At 30.7% G+C, this 21299-nt stretch overlaps 1 protein-coding gene across 2 annotated transcripts in view; it reads left to right on the forward strand.

Moving 5' to 3' along the window:
• The first annotated feature begins 1039 nt into the window (after nucleotides 1-1039).
• LOC143232146 (DNA repair endonuclease XPF-like) overlaps nucleotides 1040-21299 on the forward strand; it is a 96108-nt gene continuing 75848 nt past the window's right edge. The window contains exons 1-8 of one of the 2 annotated variants that reach the window (XM_076467245.1): nucleotides 1040-1215; nucleotides 4363-4496; nucleotides 5891-5987; nucleotides 7134-7216; nucleotides 7696-7818; nucleotides 8510-8567; nucleotides 10814-10966; nucleotides 11256-11369. In XM_076467245.1, the coding sequence (XP_076323360.1) occupies nucleotides 4423-4496; nucleotides 5891-5987; nucleotides 7134-7216; nucleotides 7696-7818; nucleotides 8510-8567; nucleotides 10814-10966; nucleotides 11256-11369 (702 nt within the window). In that variant the 5' untranslated portion in view covers nucleotides 1040-1215; nucleotides 4363-4422. The remainder of the gene's footprint in view (nucleotides 1216-4362; nucleotides 4497-5890; nucleotides 5988-7133; nucleotides 7217-7695; nucleotides 7819-8509; nucleotides 8568-10813; nucleotides 10967-11255; nucleotides 11370-21299) is intronic. The other variant, XM_076467253.1, reaches the window with a different exon arrangement.

The following is a 21299-nucleotide window of genomic DNA, read 5'->3' on the forward strand; positions in this document are numbered from 1 at the left end:
TTTTCCAAAATGTAATAACGTGTTTGTTACATTAATTTTTAATATTTTATGACACATGGTTTAAAAGAATAATAACATTTATAGGCCAATAGAGAAACTACACAAATGGCACAAGATAGGGACAGATAGAAACGTTGGGTTTTTCGATGCGTCAATAATGATGCCAGACGAGTCTGGGCAAGTTTCATCACATTTATATTTTAGTGATATGTCTTTCATATTCTTATACCATATTTTTTAAATATTTTAATTTGAATGTTTATCTATTAGAGGAAAACGATATAAGATCCAGAAAGTTCGTGTATATTAAGAATAGAGAATATAAGTACAAAAAAGTACAATATAAATACACAGAGCGTTAATTATGTCAAAAAGTTATTCAGCTCAACGAAAGTTGATGTATATTTCTGTGTTCTATTTAATAAACTTTTTGATGAGTCAGCGTACTTGTTTACAGATTAATTAGATTTTGAGTGAATTAGGCTTAACTTAATTTTTTCAAATTTTGAATTTAAAGTTAGTTCTGGAAAGTTTATTTATGAAAGTAGGTCCACAAATAAACGTGTTTTTAAAAAACGTTTATTGAATAAATAAATAAATAATCTATCGTTACAAGAACCGAAGTTCGCATAACTTTTCACCTTCCATACAACAGCAAGTCTTCGGATTTATAATGATAAAATCAGTGGTTCGATTCCTCTCGTACACAGCAGATAGCCTGATGTGGCTTTGACATAAGAACATGCACACACATACAACTTTTATTAGATAATCCAGAAGATTCTGCCGAAAATAAAACACGCTATTATAATATATATGGGTATTACTGAGTTTTAAACACTAGAAAATAAAAATGAGTACATTTTTGGCTTTATCTTTTTAAGTGAATGTATATGGACACATTTCTGTTTCCTTTAAAGGATATAATACGATTTTGCACTCTATTTCACTTATTTTTAAGACATTACATAATAATTATGCTTAGGAAATAGGAAATAATAAGAGCTGTTATGAACAGTCGTTCAGCCTCGAATTTAATACAGTTTGATTTTTAAATCTCTTCGTAGGTGTCGGTAGCATGGCTTTGCAAAATGGCTTAATGTTTTTTATGTTCATCATTACGATACTTAAACGTACTATGTTTGCGAACTTTTAAAATTTTTTGTTTAAATTTTGTATGTGAAATGCACGACAAGCGAGACATGATTTTTAAATGTAAGTTTACCCTGTTGGAGCTTGTGACTGAGAGTTATAAGTTCAAATTTGGATTACTATAGTAGCAATACTAGATATCGTAGCGTACTCGGTATCTGTTATTTCCTTAGTACTAGTACTAAATACATTTGGGTAGTAAAGCGGTCATAAGAATTCAAATATAAAAATATATATATAGCGTATTTAAGAGTTAAGGTATATACAGATGAAACTCATATGTTAAAAAATTCACAGGAACAGTATTACTAGTAGTATAGAGAAACAGGTCACATTAAAGCAAAAAGTAAGTCGTATTTTATCAATATTTGATGTAACTTCTATGTATGATGAACTTTCAAACGTGACAGTAACACATTTAAATCTATACCAGCGTCACTATACTTTACCAGTCTTTAAATTACTGTTTTTATTAATGTATTGTTCCTGATGGAATGTTTATTGTAGAACACCATGTTAAATTATACTGAAACATGCTTGATTTAACTTTAAGAATTGAACATGTTTGGTATGTTATTGTAGCAAAATCAGAGTACTGCTCACTGTTTCTTATATTTTCATTTTTTCTCACAAGTATTGAGATACATGGAAGATATATGTACAGTGTAGCTTCTATTCATACATTTAAAACATTTCTTACTAATACCATTGACAAAGTAAATGACCAACAACAATGAGCATGATTTGTGTTGTTTATTTTTCTTATTAAATTAAGATTTTTATAAATTCATAGTTTACGCTATTCTTGTGAAATATTAATATGAGGTTAATTTTATGAATATGGAGGGGCCACACTTAGTTTGGGATTTGATACTTTTGATGGAAAAGCAACCTTGATACAGCAGATGGTATTGCGTTACTTAAGTGTTCATTAATTTAAAATGTGTGACTTTGTCTACATTAAAAATTCTTTACCCATTTCTGACAACATTCTGAGGGCATTATAATGAAACAAAAAGTTGTAAATAAAAACCGTTACAGTTTTTGGGGAATACTTAATCTGACATCAAGAATTTTTATCTTAATATGATTATCTCTAGGAAACTTAAGGAATACTATTGTATCTCTGAAATACAGTATTGAAAATTTTATCATAAAAATTCATATAATAATTATCACAGGTTTGAGTGCACTTGCTAGTGCTTGTTGGCTACCTCTTCAGTGATAACAATTTAGTGTTCATTACTGTTTATACTGATGTGTTTTAATAATTAGATGTTTGGGATTGACAGTCCTTATATTTTTCATATTTATTCTTAAAAACATTCACCAACATCGGTTCCAGAGTATATCTAGTGTAATTGACAATTTCATTCCATTTCTTTACAACTTTTTGTGTATAGGCATTTCTTCTTATTTCCTTATTACAATGTGTTTTTTTTTTCTGGGTCCATTAGATTCATTATAATTATTTTTTTAGTATTTGTATTTTTTCAAATCCCTTGATAATCATAAAGGTCTCCATTATGTCTGCTGTCCTACAGTGTAGTTATATTGAATCTCTTCAGTCTCTATATGTTTTAACCTTTAGCTCAGAAACTAGTTTTGTGGCTCTTCTGTGCACTCTTTCCAGTATATATTTTTTTAAGGTGTGGTGACCAATACTGTACAGCATACTCCAAATGTAGTCTAACATAGGTCTTATATCAAAAATGTCTCGGAATCCAGAAATTCAAAGGAAGATCATATGATTCCAAGGGTTTGGTTGGCTTTCCTGGTAACTTCTTAAATATGATACTAGAATTACAACATCCACTCCTATGACTGATTTATTAATAACTTGACATTGGACTTTAATCTTTCAACCTGGTCTTTAGTTCTAACTGAATTATATATTTTAGAATCATCTAAAATATCCGTACATGATGATTTGATATTATTAGGTAGATCAGTCATGAATATAGCCAACAAGGTTGATCCAAGTCCTAGAGAACATTACTAATAACCTTCTTCCATACTGACTTTATCCCATTAACTGAGATGTATTCCAATCTGTTAATGAGTTATGCTTCAGTCCAGTTGTAGGTATTTCCTGTAATAACATACTCTTTTAATTAAATTAATAGTAATGACAGTAATGGTAAGAACAGAATTAATTACTAAAGTCAAGAAATATAACATATGACATGGTGCACTATCATCATATTGGAATGTCCAGTCTTCTGAGGTCTCAGTTAAATAAGTGATGCACTCCCATCATATTGGAATGTCCAGTCTTCTGAGGTCTCAGTTAAATAAGTGGTGCACTCTCATCATATTGGAATGTCCAGTCTTCTGAGGTCTCAGTTAAATAAGTGGTGCACTCTCACCATATTGGAATGTCCAGTCTCTAAGGTTAAATTAGTAAGATATGGTCTTCCTGGTACAAAACCATGTTGCAAGTTTGAAGTTACTTTAACCTTTGAAGCTGGTCAATTATCCTTTTTCTAATAACTTTCTCCAGTAAGTTAACCACCTGTGAAATGAGAGAAATTAGTCTATGATTTGATAGAAGTTTCTTGTCTCTGTTCTTATGAATTGCAGTTATAATAGCAGATATCCAGTCATAAGGAGTTATAATAACAGATACCCAGTCATAAGGAGTTATAATAACAGATATCCAGTCATAAGGAGTTATAACAACAGATATCCAGTCATAAGGAGTTATAATAACAGATATCCAGTCATAAGGAGTTATAACAACAGATATCCAGTCATAAGGAGTTATAATAGCAGATATCCAGTCATAAGGAGTTATAATAGCAGATATCCAGTCATAAGGAGTTATAACAACAGATATCCAGTCATAAGGAGTTATAATAGCAGATATCCAGTCATTATGTAGTTTTTCATGACTCTAGAGCTTGTTAAAAAAGTTGCTAAAGAAATATGTGGCAGTTGGTAAAATAATTACTTATTTATAGGAATCAGGAATTGAAGATGGATCCCAGAATTCATGCAGTATTTTGTTTCCAGGTGTGGTGAGAATAACTTGTTTTATTTTCTGGATAATAAAATACACATGAACAGTGCTTGAATTATGAAGTTTCAGTGTGTGTGTATATAGTCCAGTGAGTCAACTATTAAAACAGTTTCTTTATTCTCTTTGGTAAAATATAAAGATTAGGTAAGAAATAAATTATTATTCTTTTTAAAGATTCTTTTTTTCAGATTTAGGTATGTGTTTTAGAAAACAAATGTTTGCTGTTTGTTAAATGTTGGAAAACAGTTATGGAGTTGTTGCAGTTTGAAAGTGAGTTGATGTTGAAACTGGAAGAAGAAGATGGTTTAGTTATAACAGCAAAGTAAGTCGACATATTTATTTTATAACTTCTATGATAATGAAGGATTGTCTTGTGTGTTTTATAAAATTAGATTACTTCTTTGGAGTAAGAGAAACATATTCATTTGGTGAAAAAGTAAATGATTCTTATTAATTTTCATTAAAATGTGGATATACCAAGTAACATTTTGTACTTGAAATTTGTACATACGTGTTTGTTCTTCATCATGTTTTTGTAATTTCATTAAATTCGAGATGAAAGGTACAGTATTTTATGCTTTGTAAGACGCTACATCGTGTGAGACACACCCTAATTTGGGAAAGACAATTCTAAGAACAAAATATTTCGACTCAGCAACCAACACCTTGATGTAACCTTGACTTCTTCTCAACCTACTGAGTAAATACAGTTAAATACACCATATTATTCACAGTATATCGACAATATTAGTTAAACTGAATATCTTATGTTATTGAAAATACTTGTAATTAGTAAGTAATGAGATTACAATCTGTATGAGACTATTTTGAGCAGATATTAAGCTCTCCTCTTGCCTTAACCCATCACTTTTGTCTTGGAAGATGTTTGGGGATTTTTCAAGGTATTTTTAAAGAAAAAAGTTCATTTTACAAGATGTAAAATACAGTATTCTTGAACACTTTTTACAGATATAAATTGCTAGGTCAGTTCATTGTACAGACATAAATTGCTAGGTCAGTTCATTGTACAGACATAAATTGCTAGGTTAGTTCATTGTACAGATATAAATTGCTAGGTTAGTTCATTGTACAGATATAAATTGCTAGGTCAGTTCATTGTACAGACATAAATTGCTAGGTCAGTTCATTGTACAGATATAAATTGCTAGGTTAGTTCATTGTACAGACATAAATTGCTAGGTCAGTTCATTGTACAGACATAAATTGCTAGGTTAGTTCATTGTACAGATATAAATTGCTAGGTTAGTTCATTGTACAGATATAAATTGCTAGGTCAGTTCATTGTACAGATATAAATTGCTAGGTTAGTTCATATTTAGTAGTTCATAATAATGACAGAACAGGTAAAAGCATTATGTGTATTAACTGGAAACAAACAAACAGTTATAAAGTGATCAAGGTTCTGGTGGTTTAAATACAAAATCACTATTTATGTTTTAACAAATGGTGATATACAATAAGTATGTTGTGACAGATCTGGTATGTATTGAATAGACTGTATTGGCACTTCTTTCATATATTTCCAACAGAACTTTAAGTACGACCGGTACAAGGTTTAAAGCAACATCTTTATAAATTTTTTCCTTTGAGAGTCTAAAAGGTTAACTACAAATCTAGAAAGTTTTAACATGGCTAGTAATTCATATTTTGTCTGTAGCAGTAACATTCACTCAGATGTTTATATTAATATTACAGAGGTATCGGTACTGAACGCATACTTGCAAACCTAATTAAAGTACACAGTCGTCCCGAGAACTTGGTTCTGATTCTGGGAACTTGTACACGTGAAGAGGTGAGAACATACAGAATGATAGTTTGAGATATACGTGAACTAATTAGTTAATTAGCCAAAAGTCATTTAACTGGTATGTTTCAATAAGTTTCTGTATAAAATATACCATAAATATCTTCCATGTTCAGCAAACACAATGAAAATTAACCTTATAAGTAAATGTGATGCTGTCCATGAAGTGACATAGACAACAGTTGTTCATTGATAGATTCTATGTAGTCAAGTTGGACTTAGTAAAGATGTTTCTTAGACATTATATAAACTGTGCTACATTTAAAAATGTATATATTACTTCACTAAATTCGATGTTTTGTCCAGTAATAATTCTGTTAAAAATCACAGTATTGTTATAAAAAAGTTCTTAGTTTTTGGTAATGCTTTAGACATGACTAGGTGAATTATAAAACATCGATACTAAAGTCCATTATAAATATAATGATTTCAGTGAGCAATACTGACAAAGCAAAACTACAAAGGTTACTAGAAATAATAACACAGAGTGTATTTCTTTTGTGAATGATATTCATAAAATACAGTTTTATCTATTATTATTATTGTGAATTTTTTCTGAATAATATAATGTGAATCTAGTATAAATACACTTTCAGTTAAAATGAAACAGAGGTGATGTTGAATAATGTGCGTAAATAAGCTAGATGTAACATTATGTTAAGTTTTGTGAATCAGTAGCTTCACGTTACAATTGTATGCAAAGTAACTGTGAACATATTTACATTTGTAGCTGTAGAATCATCACAATGTGATGGTCAATCCCTGTATTTGACAAGATTAGTTGACGGTTAATGTTAACTAGCTGCAACTCCTGTAACTTCTAAATTAAGTACGGCTAGTGTGGGTAACCCTTGAGAAGGTTTGTGCAAAGTTTAAATAATAAAACCTTTCTCATGATAAAAGAGGTTACCAAATGGTTAGAATGTTGAACATCGTTGTATGTGTATATTTTTTAAATAAACAGCTAAGTAAGTTTGTGAAAATCAGGGAATCCAAACAATCCTTTTTTCTCTACACACATATTTCGTGTTGGTTAAGAAAGTTCAATTTCCGTTTGTTTCTCATTAGAAGCTAATTGTCTGGTAACTGCAAAATTAGATGACTTTTGATATTAAATTTTATTTTGTACTATAGGAATATGTGTTTGAACAGCTCAAAGCTGAAGATGTCCAACCACTACCTAAAGTTATAACTTCAGAATGTGGAGTTAATGATCGGTAATGCTATTTCTCTTTTGTGTTTTCTTCAACAGATGGACCAATGAATGAATTGGTTGTTTTGTTAAACTTTTGCATTGTAAAATCAGATTTAAACTTACAAAAATCAATAATTGTTACATAAAATATAGAATTGAATGTTTTAACGCATGCACACATACATTTTCCAAATGTTCTAGTAGAGTTATATAAAATGTTTTGTACTTTTAAAAAGTATTAAAATTGTTAATTGTATATATACATGTTTTCCTTTTCACTGTGGTGAATAGCAAACATGGTTCATGATAAAATTATATAAGGAATATTAGTGGCTTTATTTTTCATGCAGTGATACAGCAATATAAAACTTGATTTCATGAGAAAACTAGTATGATTTTTCACTGTGTTACAACAAAAGAAACATGATTTTGTGACAGTACTATACATGAGCTATTAATAGTTTGATTTTTCTAACAGTGACACTCTTTGTTGTTTTACAGCTATGAACTTTACATGCAAGGAGGGACAGTGTTTGTCACCTCTCGCATCCTGGTAATAGACATGCTGGTGGGCAGAGTCCCAGTTGATCTGATCACAGGCATTATAATCTATAGAGCACACAAGTAAGTTGTGAAATTAATACAAGTATGTCAGTTTGCCCTTTAGAGTTGTAGCCCTACTTTTACTTCAGTTAATCTAAATAATCTTCTTCAGATAATTTTGAATCATGTTTCCATCTGAACAAGGTCTAACTTTCATTGTTTGGTGAATCCTCACTTTTCTTGGATAGATATATATTTTTCACTTTCTGTTGTAGTAATTATGATGCATTTTTAACATAGTCGTTCTGTAAACCTTTGAAAATACACTTTCTACGTCTAGCTTTCTTTATTCTGAAAAATACCTTAATATAAATATTTTCAAGTGTCAGAATAAAGTTGAAAATAAAAGTATTTCAATTGTATATTTGTCTATTTCAATTTAATTTTGAGAGACAGACATTTTTATTATTTATTTTCCTGCATAAAATGTAACATGGATGAAATGCCAGAAAAACCAGTCTAGTTAAGTTCAGAAACTTTTAAGTACATATATATATATATATATATATATATATTTAATCAAACTACTAAAGTTAAATAAAAAGTTAGTACATATTACTTGATATGTTACACATATTATATATCTAATATCAATTCTTAACTATTTTGTTTTCATAAGATTGTCTGAAATATTTCAAAGTTTGTAGCTAATTTGATTTCAAGATGAAATATAGAATGCTGTTTTTCAGTAGATGTTTTATGTTTTCTTCAGGATTTTGCAAACTTGTCAAGAAGCATTCATTCTTAGGTTGTATCGCCAAAAGAACAAAGTGAGTGACAAATATCTTACTGATATTTTGTTGGATTTGATATTAATATATTAATAAATTTTGACTTTTATAAATGTGGTTTCAACTACAGTTAAAGTAAAAATGAAATGAAAATGTTTATGTTGGTATTGAAAGAGAAACGAGTCTTCAATACTGAATGTTTTTTGTTGTTTTAATTATTGACAATAGATATAAGACAAGTTGAGAAATGTTTTATTTATATGAACTGGACCATGGTCATCTGGTGGTTAGGATATTGTGCTGCAGTTGCAATAATCAGTTTGAATCCTGGTCAGGACACTAACATATACTACATATCCACTCTGTAGTATATTCTGGTGAAATGAATGTTTATTTGAGCTATCATATAGGTTTACTAGATAACAGTAGATTCACTCAAGACACTGATTATGAAATAGTAACAAATTTCTCATTAACTTAGTTAATGTAAACTGAAGTAATGAGATTGGACACAAAATGGACTCTCTTTGATCAACACTAAAGACACAAACAGTGTGTGCATTTATTTGGTGGACAGGAGGTTTTACTGGTTTGTTGGACTGACTATTGATGTGCAAGTTCTACTAGACTCGTCAACAATTATTTTTATAAGTTACAGCTCTGAAAGTAAAGAATTATATTTATTTAAATAGGTACAACATTTTGGGAACTGGTATTGTCATTCTTGAGTACAAGGTTTTGGTTACTATTTATTTAAACAGGTACAACATTTTTGGAACTGGTGTTGTCATTCTTGAGTACAAGGTTTTGGCTACTATTTATTTAAACAGGTACAACATTTTGGGAACTGGTGTTGTCATTCTTGAGTACAAGGTTTTGGTTACTATTTATTTAAACAGGTACAACATTTTGGGATCTGGTGTTGTCATTCTTGAGTACAAGGTTTTGGTTACTATTTATTTAAACAGGTACAACATTTTGGGAACTGGTGTTGTCATTCTTAAGTACAAAGTTTTGGTTACTATTTATTTAAACAGGTACAACATTTTGGGAACTGGTGTTGTCATTCTTGAGTACAAGGTTTTGGTTACTATTTATTTAAACAGGTACAACATTTTGGGAACTGGTGTTGTCATTCTTGAGTACAAGGTTTTGGTTACTATTTATTTAAAGAGGTACAACATTTTTGGAACTGGTGTTGTCATTCTTGAGTACAAGGTTTTGTTTACTAAATAATAAAACTTTATCACTAAGAATGACTGCACCAGCAATCAAAAGTCATTTTTGTTTGAATACAAATTTTTCTTTATGATTGGTATTTAAAGTCAAAGAAAACTATATTCAATGCTATTCTAGAATATACTGTTAATTCAAAGGTTTCCTAGGTTTTTTTAAAGAAATATTACATGTACTCAGAATGATTTGTACTACTATGTGGCTAGTCATTCTCATTACACATTGGTGGGAAAGTAACCTCTGAATATTATTTAAACAACTGTTGAAGTACAGTACTGTGGACATTCTTACACAAGGTCGTATTAAGTGACATCTTCCAAGGACAGTAACAAGTATAACCTCCTTCAAGAATAACAAAGTGACTTTATTTTAATTAAAGTTTTAATACCCAGCCATCTTGAGAACATGTTTTGAGATAAACTTCAGTGTCGTCTTGACCTTGTATCATGTGAAATGTGCAGCTGTTCAGAACAAAGAGTTAATTCAGCATGAATATTATAATACCACAAGAAATTAAATTTTGTATTCATATATATCACAATAGTTTTATATTGTATGTTTTTCACTTTGTTTTTGTATTACCATAGACATTAACTATGTGTAATTTGCATTTTATTTAACTTTATAGCTAAATTATATGACTTTTTGGCCTTGACTTTTTAGAAGGGTTAAAATGTATGCAGTTTTCTGTATTTTAGGCTCACTTGTGAATTGTTATAATCGAATGGAAAGTTAGCTTCTTTGGTTTTAGTTTTATGTGTAAGTAGATAGGAAACACAACACCATATTTGAAAGTATCAAGCAAAACTAACATAATCTGAATTTGTTTACTCTGGAAAATGAATTTTTTCTATCTATCAAAATGTCATATTATAAAAGTGTATTTGTAGCTGAAACCAATAGTGATTTAGTTAGAGAATATACAGCACTACTTTGTTTTACATTATGATTTGCTTGAAACATTTGATATAATCATTTCAGGTTCCTGAACAATTTTTGAGTTAAAAAATCAAATGATATTTTTAAAAGAGCCTTTGTATTCTTCATAGAAAGGTTTCATTAAAGCTTTGTCATCTAGTCCGTGTGCATTCACTCGAGGCTTCTGTTATGTCCAGAGAATTATGAGAAACCTTTTTGTTCGTCAACTTTATCTGTGGCCAAGGTTTCATGCCGTTGTGAACAGTTCTCTCGAACAAGTAAAGGTATGTAAAACAGTTCCATCATACTTAAGTGTATCTGATGATTTTCTTACTGATGTATTGTATGCAATTTTTTGTTTGTGGAGATGGGTAAATATCCATTGAAGACACAAATGTTAAACCTACTAACTGGATTACTTTTAGCAGGTAAACATCCAATCATTTTTTTTATGTAGTCTGAATTCATATGACACCCCCCTGCTTGGGATGGCATTTTGATTCTATATTTATGTCTCTTCACAGTATGTATTTTACTAGATTATTTATGTACGTCATGTGTTGATCTTTATAGCCTGTTGTCATAGAGATCCAAGTAACCATGACAACCTCAATGCAAGCCATACAGATGTCTCTTCTAGAGTTGATGGATGTTTGTGTGAAGGAAGTTAAGAAGATGAATCCAACAGTAAGTCCTGTTTTACCAGTTAATCCAACTGTAAGTCCTGTTTTACCAGTTAATCCAACAGTAAGTCCTGTCTTACCCATTAATTCAACAGTAAGTCCCATTTCTCCTGTTAATTATTATTTATTTTTCTGTTGATTCATTCATTCACTGTTTTTTACCTGTGCAATATAAAACTTCATCATAGTATGAACTTAAAGATTCATAAAGTAATATTTTAAAGTATAAAAAAACAAAGCTTTGGTCTTTTATGTACTTTGAGATTAGCTGTAACTAAAACAGTTGTAACTTTTAACTATATAGTTACATTTGTGTAACTCATAGCTTGTGTTTTTGGTCCATTGTAAAGTGTTATATATGTGTACTTGTGTTGTTGGTCCATTATAAAGTGTTATATGTACTTGTGTTGTTGGTCCATTATAAAGTGTTATATGTACTTGTGTTGTTGGTCCATTATAAAGTGTTATATGTACTTGTGTTGTTGGTCCATTATAAAGTGTTATATGTACTTGTGTTGTTGGGCCATTGTAAAGTATTGTATGTACTTGTGTTGTTGGTCCATTATAAAGTGTTATATGTACTTGTGTTGTTGGTCCATTATAAAGTGTTATATGTACTTTTGTTGTTGGTCCATTATAAAGTATTGTATGTACTTGTGTTGTTGGGCCATTGTAAAGTATTATATATACTTGTGTTGTTGGGCCATTGTAAAGTGTTATATGTACTTCTGTTGTTGGTCCATTATAAAGTGTTATATGTACTTGTGTTGTTGGACCATTGTTTAATGGTATATATGTTTATTCTGTTCTCCTACGGTAAAGTTAGTTGAATCTTAGGTTGATAAACTGGAAATCACTGTAATTCAAAATAGGAGTGCTCTTTAATTAATAATTTATTTCTCTTCTCATAAGAGATGTTTCTAACCATGTTCCATTAGAGTAGGTATTTCATAACATATCAAAGAGACAAACTAATGGTATAAGTAGGCTGTGTGAATGTGTTATTATTTTAACTCACAGTGGTAGTATCATTCATCTTGTACAGAAACTACTACAAGCAACTCTTTGTACTGTAAGTGTGTGAAATGTAATACAATAAGTTTAGCCTTGTTTCACAGTGATAAAAATCTTTGTTTCAATGCATGATTTTAGCACAGTTACAAAAACAAAATTATATATAAAGGTGCTCAAGTTGACAGAACTTGTTTAACCTAGTATCATTACATTTTCTTTATTTGAATTTTTGAAAATATTGTGTTTTATAAACTGATTAAAATGATTCGTATAAGTTTTTGGCCACTTTAGTTTAGGGTGTAAGTAAGTTAAATCAGCAGACTACAAGTAACAGAAGAATACAGTGCTATGCATTTAAAGGAATCTGGTTCCTATAATAACAATAAGAAGTAAGAATTTTCACAGTCTAAAATGTGTTAAAGCTAATCCTTTTGTGACAGATACAAGGAAGTTATTTATTGGTGGGCTGGTTTTAGTTTTCAAGGAATGTGTTTAAGTATTTGTTAGAGAAATTTCTCTGTTAAATTTTTATTAAGGAAAATCACATGTCCAAGAAGCAGTTAGGCACCAGAAAGAATAACAACTTGAACTTAAGATTTTGTTTACATTTAAATATTTGGAAACGATACTTTTGATTTGGCCACTCCAAATTTTGATTTTTCTTCTCAGTTTTTTTAACAGTATAAAACAAAGTAATTATAAACACGAAGATAGTTGACTAAACATACATTTTATATATGAGGTTGGAACACTTTGGAATAACACTTATTCCATCTTCACCTAAATCTGAATATAGTGTTACACAGATATTTATTAACCACAACTATAATGTTATTAATTAGTAGCTTATTTAGTTATTAAATAAATTGGTAATTGTAACGATAAAACAAAAGATTCGATATATGTTGTGGAACAGTTGAGATTTAAATTTGTAAATTTTGAATAATTTTAGTTATAAAGAAGTTTGTAAGCTGTAAAGAATAGGGCAATGTTAACTTATGACTTTATGTTTCTAGGTATAGGTAGTGGATGGTTATTTTGTAAGCTGTAAAGAATAGGGCAATGTTAACTTATGACTTTATGTTTCTAGGTATAGGTAGTGGATGGTTATTTTGTAAGCTGTAAAGAATAGGGCAATGTTAACTTATGACTATGTTTCTAGGTATAGGTAGTGGATGGTTATTTTGTAAGCTGTAAAGAATAGGGCAATGTTAACTTATGACATTATGTTTCTAGGTATAGGTAGTGGATGGTTATTTTGTAAGCTGTAAAGAATAGGGCAATGTTAACTTATGACTTTATGTTTCTAGGTATAGGTAGTGGATGGTTATTTTGTAAGCTGTAAAGAATAGGGCAATGTTAACTTATGACTTTATGTTTCTAGGTATAGGTAGTGGATGGTTATTTTGTAAGCTGTAAAGAATAGGGCAATGTTAACTTATGACATTATGTTTCTAGGTATAGGTAGTGGATGGTTATTTTGTAAGCTGTAAAGAATAGGGCAATGTTAACTTGTGACTTTATGTTTCTAGGTATAGGTAGTGGATGGTTATTTTGTAAGCTGTAAAGAATAGAGCAATGTTAACTTGTGACTTTATGTTTCTAGGTATAGGTAGTGGATGGTTATTTTGTAAGCTGTAAAGAATAGGGCAATGTTAACTTGTGACTTTATGTTTCTAGGTAAAGGTAGTGGATGGTTATTTTGTAAGCTGTAAAGAATAGGGCAATGTTAATTTATGACTTTATGTTTCTAGGTATAGGTAGTGGATGGTTATTTTGTAAGCTGTAAAGAATAGGGCAATGTTAACTTATGACTTTATGTTTCTAGGTATAGGTAGTGGATGGTTATTTTGTAAGCTGTAAAAGAATAGGGCAATGTTAACTTATGACTTTATGTTTCTAGGTATAGGTAGTGGATGGTTATTTTGTAAGCTGTAAAGAATAGGGCAATGTTAACTTATGACTATGTTTCTAGGTATAGGTAGTGGATGGTTATTTTGTAAGCTGTAAAGAATAGGGCAATGTTAACTTATGACTTTATGTTTCTAGGTATAGGTAGTGGATGGTTATTTTGTAAGCTGTAAAGAATAGGGCAATGTTAACTTATGACTATGTTTCTAGGTATAGGTAGTGGATGGTTATTTTGTAAGCTGTAAAGAATAGGGCAATGTTAACTTATGACTTTATGTTTCTAGGTATAGGTAGTGGATGGTTATTTTGTAAGCTGTAAAGAATAGGGCAATGTTAACTTATGACTTTATGTTTCTAGGTATAGGTAGTGGATGGTTATTTTGTAAGCTGTAAAGAATAGGGTAATGTTAACTTATGACTTTATGTTTCTAGGTATAGGTAGTGGATGGTTATTTTGTAAGCTGTAAAGAATAGGGCAATGTTAACTTGTGACTTTATGTTTCTAGGTATAGGTAGTGGATGGTTATTTTGTAAGCTGTAAAGAATAGGGCAATGTTAACTTATGACTTTATGTTTCTAGGTATAGGTAGTGGATGGTTATTTTGTAAGTTGCAAAGAATAGGGCAATGTTAACTTATGACTTTATGTTTCTAGGTATAGGTAGTGGATGGTTATTTTGTAAGCTGTAAAGAATAGGGCAATGTTAACTTGTGACTTTATGTTTTTAGGTATAGGTAGTGGATGGTTATTTTGTAAGCTGTAAAGAATAGGGCAATGTTAACTTATGACTTTATGTTTCTAGGTATAGGTAGTGGATGGTTATTTTGTAAGCTGTAAAGAATAGGGCAATGTTAACTTATGACTTTATGTTTCTAGGTATAGGTAGTGGATGGTTATTTTGTAAGCTGTAAAGAATAGAGCAATGTTAACTTATGACTTTATGTTTCTAGGTATAGGTAGTGGATGGTTATTTTGTAAGCTGTAAAGAATAGGGCAATGTTAACTTATGACTTTATGTTTCTAGGTATAGGTAGTGGATGGTTATTTTGTAAGCTGTAAAGAATAGGGCAATGTTAACTTGTGACTTTATGTTTCTAGGTATAGGTAGTGGATGGTTATTTTGTAAGCTGTAAAGAATAGGGCAATGTTAACTTATGACTTTATGTTTCTAGGTATAGGTAGTGGATGGTTATTTTGTAAGTTGTAAAGAATAGGGCAATGTTAACTTATGACTTTATGTTTCTAGGTATAGGTAGTGGATGGTTATTTTGTAAGCTGTAAAGAATAGGGTAATGTTAACTTGTGACTTTATGTTTTTAGGTATAGGTAGTGGATGGTTATTTTGTAAGCTGTAAAGAATAGGGCAATGTTAACTTATGACTTTATGTTTCTAGGTATAGGTAGTGGATGGTTATTTTGTAAGCTGTAAAGAATAGGGCAATGTTAACTTATGACTTTATGTTTCTAGGTATAGGTAGTGGATGGTTATTTTGTAAGCTGTAAAGAATAGAGCAATGTTAACTTATGACTTTATGTTTCTAGGTATAGGTAGTGGATGGTTATTTTGTAAGCTGTAAAGAATAGGGCAATGTTAACTTATGACTTTATGTTTCTAGGTATAGGTAGTGGATGGTTATTTTATAAACTGTAAAGAATAGGGCAATGTTAACTTATGACTATGTTTCTAGGTATAGGTAGTGGATGGTTATTTTGTAAGCTGTAAAGAATAGGGTAATGTTAACTTATGACTTTATGTTTCTAGGTATAGGTAGTGGATGGTTATTTTATAAGCTGTAAAGAATAGGGCAATGTTAACTTATGACTATGTTTCTAGGTATAGGTAGTGGATGGTTATTTTGTAAGCTGTAAAGAATAGGGTAATGTTAACTTATGACTTTATGTTTCTAGGTATAGGTAGTGGATGGTTATTTTATAAACTGTAAAGAATAGGGCAATGTTAACTTATGACTTTATGTTTCTAGGTATAGGTAGTGGATGGTTATTTTGTAAGCTGTAAAGAATAGGGCAATGTTAACTTATGACTTTATGTTTCTAGGTATAGGTAGAGGATGGTTATTTTGTAAGCTGTAAAGAATAGGGCAATGTTAACTTATGACTATGTTTCTAGGTATAGGTAGTGGATGGTTATTTTGTAAGCTGTAAAGAATAGGGCAATGTTAAGTTATGACTTTATGTTTCTAGGTATAGGTAGTGGATGGTTATTTTGTAAGCTGTAAAGAATAGGGCAATGTTAACTTATGACTTTATGTTTCTAGGTATAGGTAGTGGATGGTTATTTTGTAAGCTGTAAAGAATAGGGCAATGTTAACTTATGACTATGTTTCTAGGTATAGGTAGTGGATGGTTATTTTGTAAGCTGTAAAAGAATAGGGCAATGTTAACTTATGACATTATGTTTCTAGGTATAGGTAGTGGATGGTTATTTTGTAAGCTGTAAAGAATAGGGCAATGTTAACTTATGACTTTATGTTTCTAGGTATAGGTAGTGGATGGTTATTTTGTAAGCTGTAAAGAATAGGGCAATGTTAACTTATGACTTTATGTTTCTAGGTATAGGTAGTGGATGGTTATTTTGTAAGCTGTAAAGAATAGGGCAATGTTAACTTATGACATTATGTTTCTAGGTATAGGTAGTGGATGGTTATTTTGTAAGCTGTAAAGAATAGGGCAATGTTAACTTGTGACTTTATGTTTCTAGGTATAGGTAGTGGATGGTTATTTTGTAAGCTGTAAAGAATAGAGCAATGTTAACTTGTGACTTTATGTTTCTAGGTATAGGTAGTGGATGGTTATTTTGTAAGCTGTAAAGAATAGGGCAATGTTAACTTGTGACTTTATGTTTCTAGGTAAAGGTAGTGGATGGTTATTTTGTAAGCTGTAAAGAATAGGGCAATGTTAATTTATGACTTTATGTTTCTAGGTATAGGTAGTGGATGGTTATTTTGTAAGCTGTAAAGAATAGGGCAATGTTAACTTATGACTTTATGTTTCTAGGTATAGGTAGTGGATGGTTATTTTGTAAGCTGTAAAGAATAGGGCAATGTTAACTTATGACTTTATGTTTCTAGGTATAGGTAGTGGATGGTTATTTTGTAAGCTGTAAAGAATAGGGCAATGTTAACTTATGACTATGTTTCTAGGTATAGGTAGTGGATGGTTATTTTGTAAGCTGTAAAGAATAGGGCAATGTTAACTTATGACTTTATGTTTCTAGGTATAGGTAGTGGATGGTTATTTTGTAAGCTGTAAAGAATAGGGCAATGTTAACTTATGACTATGTTTCTAGGTATAGGTAGTGGATGGTTATTTTGTAAGCTGTAAAGAATAGGGCAATGTTAACTTATGACTTTATGTTTCTAGGTATAGGTAGTGGATGGTTATTTTGTAAGCTGTAAAGAATAGGGCAATGTTAACTTATGACTTTATGTTTCTAGGTATAGGTAGTGGATGGTTATTTTGTAAGCTGTAAAGAATAGGGTAATGTTAACTTATGACTTTATGTTTCTAGGTATAGGTAGTGGATGGTTATTTTGTAAGCTGTAAAGAATAGGGCAATGTTAACTTGTGACTTTATGTTTCTAGGTATAGGTAGTGGATGGTTATTTTGTAAGCTGTAAAGAATAGGGCAATGTTAACTTATGACTTTATGTTTCTAGGTATAGGTAGTGGATGGTTATTTTGTAAGTTGCAAAGAATAGGGCAATGTTAACTTATGACTTTATGTTTCTAGGTATAGGTAGTGGATGGTTATTTTGTAAGCTGTAAAGAATAGGGTAATGTTAACTTGTGACTTTATGTTTTAGGTATAGGTAGTGGATGGTTATTTTGTAAGCTGTAAAGAATAGGGCAATGTTAACTTATGACTTTATGTTTCTAGGTATAGGTAGTGGATGGTTATTTTGTAAGCTGTAAAGAATAGGGCAATGTTAACTTATGACTTTATGTTTCTAGGTATAGGTAGTGGATGGTTATTTTGTAAGCTGTAAAGAATAGAGCAATGTTAACTTATGACTTTATGTTTCTAGGTATAGGTAGTGGATGGTTATTTTGTAAGCTGTAAAGAATAGGGCAATGTTAACTTATGACTTTATGTTTCTAGGTATAGGTAGTGGATGGTTATTTTGTAAGCTGTAAAGAATAGGGCAATGTTAACTTATGACTTTATGTTTCTAGGTATAGGTAGTGGATGGTTATTTTGTAAGCTGTAAAGAATAGGGCAATGTTAACTTATGACTTTATGTTTCTAGGTATAGGTAGTGGATGGTTATTTTGTAAGTTGTAAAGAATAGGGCAATGTTAACTTATGACTTTATGTTTCTAGGTATAGGTAGTGGATGGTTATTTTGTAAGCTGTAAAGAATAGGGTAATGTTAACTTATGACTTTATGTTTTTAGGTATAGGTAGTGGATGGTTATTTTGTAAGCTGTAAAGAATAGGGCAATGTTAACTTATGACTTTATGTTTCTAGGTATAGGTAGTGGATGGTTATTTTGTAAGCTGTAAAGAATAGGGCAATGTTAACTTATGACTTTATGTTTCTAGGTATAGGTAGTGGATGGTTATTTTGTAAGCTGTAAAGAATAGAGCAATGTTAACTTATGACTTTATGTTTCTAGGTATAGGTAGTGGATGGTTATTTTGTAAGCTGTAAAGAATAGGGCAATGTTAACTTATGACTTTATGTTTCTAGGTATAGGTAGTGGATGGTTATTTTATAAACTGTAAAGAATAGGGCAATGTTAACTTATGACTATGTTTCTAGGTATAGGTAGTGGATGGTTATTTTGTAAGCTGTAAAGAATAGGGTAATGTTAACTTATGACTTTATGTTTCTAGGTATAGGTAGTGGATGGTTATTTTATAAGCTGTAAAGAATAGGGCAATGTTAACTTATGACTATGTTTCTAGGTATAGGTAGTGGATGGTTATTTTGTAAGCTGTAAAGAATAGGGTAATGTTAACTTATGACTTTATGTTTCTAGGTATAGGTAGTGGATGGTTATTTTATAAACTGTAAAGAATAGGGCAATGTTAACTTATGACTTTATGTTTCTAGGTATAGGTAGTGGATGGTTATTTTGTAAGCTGTAAAGAATAGGGCAATGTTAACTTATGACTTTATGTTTCTAGGTATAGGTAGTGGATGGTTATTTTGTAAGCTGTAAAGAATAGGGCAATGTTAACTTATGACTATGTTTCTAGGTATAGGTAGTGGATGGTTATTTTGTAAGCTGTAAAGAATAGGGCAATGTTAAGTTATGACTTTATGTTTCTAGGTATAGGTAGTGGATGGTTATTTTGTAAGCTGTAAAGAATAGGGCAATGTTAACTTATAACTTTATGTTTCTAGGTATAGGTAGTGGATGGTTATTTTGTAAGCTGTAAAGAATAGGGTAATGTTAACTTATGACTTTATGTTTCTAGGTATAGGTAGTGGATGGTTATTTTGTAAGCTGTAAAGAATAGGGCAATGTTAACTTATGACTTTATGTTTCTAGGTATAGGTAGTGGATGGTTATTTTGTAAGCTGTAAAGAATAGGGCAATGTTAACTTATGACTTTATGTTTCTAGGTATAGGTAGTGGATGGTTATTTTGTAAGCTGTAAAGAATAGGGTAATGTTAACTTATGACTTTATGTTTCTAGGTATAGGTAGTGGATGGTTATTTTGTAAGCTGTAAAGAATAGGGCAATGTTAACTTATGACTTTATGTTTCTAGGTATAGGTAGTGGATGGTTATTTTGTAAGCTGTAAAGAATAGGGCAATGTTAACTTATGACTTTATGTTTCTAGGTATAGGTAGTGGATGGTTATTTTGTAAGCTGTAAAGAATAGGGCAATGTTAACTTATGACTTTATGTTTCTAGGTATAGGTAGTGGATGGTTATTTTGTAAGCTGTAAAGAATAGGGCAATGTTAACTTATGACTTTATGTTTCTAGGTATAGGTAGTGGATGGTTATTTTGTAAGCTGTAAAGAATAGGGCAATGTTAACTTATGACTTTATGTTTCTAGGTATAGGTAGTGGATGGTTATTTTGTAAGCTGTAAAGAATAGGGCAATGTTAACTTATGACTTTATGTTTCTAGGTATAGGTAGTGGATGGTTATTTTGTAAGCTGTAAAGAATAGGGCAATGTTAACTTATGACTTTATGTTTCTAGGTATAGGTAGTGGATGGTTATTTTGTAAGCTGTAAAGAATAGGGGTGATGTTAACTTATGACTTTATGTTTCTAGGTATAGGTAGTGGATGGTTATTTTGTAAGCTGTAAAGAATAGGGCAATGTTAACTTATGACTTTATGTTTCTAGGTATAGGTAGTGGATGGTTATTTTGTAAGCTGTAAAGAATAGGGCAATGTTAACTTATGACTTTATGTTTCTAGGTATAGGTAGTGGATGGTTATTTTGTAAGCTGTAAAGAATAGGGCAATGTTAACTTATGACTTTATGTTTCTAGGTATAGGTAGTGGATGGTTATTTTGTAAGCTGTAAAGAATAGGGCAATGTTAACTTATGACTTTATGTTTCTAGGTATAGGTAGTGGATGGTTATTTTGTAAGCTGTAAAGAATAGGGCAATGTTAACTTATGACTATGTTTCTAGGTATAGGTAGTGGATGGTTATTTTGTAAGCTGTAAAGAATAGGGCAATGTTAACTTATGACTTTATGTTTCTAGGTATAGGTAGTGGATGGTTATTTTGTAAGCTGTAAAGAATAGGGCAATGTTAACTTATGACTTTATGTTTCTAGGTATAGGTAGTGGATGGTTATTTTGTAAGCTGTAAAGAATAGGGCAATGTTAACTTATGACTTTATGTTTCTAGGTATAGGTAGTGGATGGTTATTTTGTAAGCTGTAAAGAATAGGGCAATGTTAACTTATGACTTTATGTTTCTAGGTATAGGTAGTGGATGGTTATTTTGTAAGCTGTAAAGAATAGGGCAATGTTAACTTATGACTTTATGTTTCTAGGTATAGGTAG

This window comes from Tachypleus tridentatus, chromosome 1, assembly GCF_004210375.1.
Source record: "Tachypleus tridentatus isolate NWPU-2018 chromosome 1, ASM421037v1, whole genome shotgun sequence".
NCBI classification, from domain to species: domain Eukaryota; kingdom Metazoa; phylum Arthropoda; class Merostomata; order Xiphosura; family Limulidae; genus Tachypleus; species Tachypleus tridentatus.